Source organism: Halyomorpha halys, unplaced genomic scaffold, assembly GCF_000696795.3.
Source record: "Halyomorpha halys isolate HHAL.00 unplaced genomic scaffold, Hhal_1.1 Scaffold467.1, whole genome shotgun sequence".
NCBI classification, from domain to species: Eukaryota; Metazoa; Arthropoda; class Insecta; order Hemiptera; family Pentatomidae; genus Halyomorpha; species Halyomorpha halys.
In genome coordinates, this window is record NW_027114004.1 from 283,535 (window position 1) to 284,964 (window position 1,430).

Genomic DNA, 1,430 nt, shown 5'->3' on the forward strand with positions numbered 1-1,430 from the left:
GAGTACCTAGTTCAAAATAGTTTTATAAAAATATCAACTACTGTAGAGCTTGGGGATTAGAAGATAGTAGTCGACCGGGAAAATCCGTGGACATTGGAAACTCAATGGCAACTTGCCAGATCAAACAAAGCTCCATAGCTTGGAACACACCCGCGCAACTCAGGAGGTGGTGAAGTAAATATGTAGCTGTTATTGAAAAGAAATATCCATCGAGACCTTACTAATTTATATGTGTGAGTATATTTATTTATACATAGAGATTATTAAAAAGCTCAGTCTATAATTTATTTAGTAATTTTTACATGAAGGAAGATGTGAAGATTTTAATTAACATTTTTTAAAAAGAATCTCATAGCTTGCTGTCTTCCATTACAGGAGATTCGCCAAAACCTCCTCTGGTCATCCAGTTGAAGTCGATGATCGAAAGTGAAGGAGATGGTTTGGGTTGCTGATGTCGTTTCTTATCCCTGTGTCTGGAAGAAAGTGAACATAAGTGTAATTATTACATTGTATAATGTAAATTTTTCTGAAGAGGAAATGTATATATTTTTTTATAAGATTATATTTCTTTCAGATATATATAGTAATAATATTCCTCAAAAAAGGGTATGTATGAAATTTAACGTAAAAATAATTTAAGCTAAAATATTATGATACAAATTTTCTGAGGAATTAATATTATAAAAAGCTATTATTGAAAATGGAAAATTATAAATTATATAAAAAAGAAATTTCACAAACTATAAAAAAAGTATACTGTATATAAGCTGCCGTCTGGGGCCCCAAAATATTTTGAACTAAAGATTTTTAAAAATTAATAAAAGGAAAAAAAACACATAAAAACGATTAAACCTAATAAAGTATTAAATTCCTGACATCTAAGTTGAACTTCTTTCTTTTTAGAGGTGGCATTGAAATTTTTACCGCAAAGCAGGTTAAGAAATACTCGGACCGGGCGGCTTGATATAATAAATAATAATAATAATAAGAAGAAATATAAAAAAATACGTTAATTAATATCAATAATATAGAGAAAATATTATTACTTTGATGATAAAAGAAAATTTGTATAATTTATATGTAAAAAGTTATTTCATAAGTTTAAATTAAAAATTAATAATAATTTATAAATAATTCCATTGAAACATAGGGATATTAGATGTGTGAAATTAAAAGATTAATATATTTTATTGATAAATAACATGTATTTAATCATTTGTTTTTAAAATGAATATTTCATAATTTAAATGTTTGAATATTTGGTAAATTAGGACAATTTTTTATCTTAAGACACCGGAACAGTGTCTGTATAAAACAAAGCTGACTGTTATTCAATTGTTATTAATAGTATACATCAACAATCTGAACTTGAAAAATTACTAACTTTATTTTATCAATATGAAGTAAATTAAATTTTAAAGACTAAAAAA

The 1,430-nt window shown here is 25.7% G+C and overlaps 1 protein-coding gene across 1 annotated transcript in view; it reads right to left on the reverse strand.

Moving 5' to 3' along the window:
* Positions 1-239: 239 nt before the first annotated feature.
* LOC106683113 (cytosolic carboxypeptidase 6) overlaps positions 240-1,430 on the reverse strand; it is an 80,277-nt gene continuing 79,086 nt past the window's right edge. The window contains exon 10 of the mRNA XM_067051258.1: positions 240-473. Coding sequence (XP_066907359.1) covers positions 350-473 — 124 coding nt within the window. The 3' untranslated portion in view covers positions 240-349. The remainder of the gene's footprint in view (positions 474-1,430) is intronic.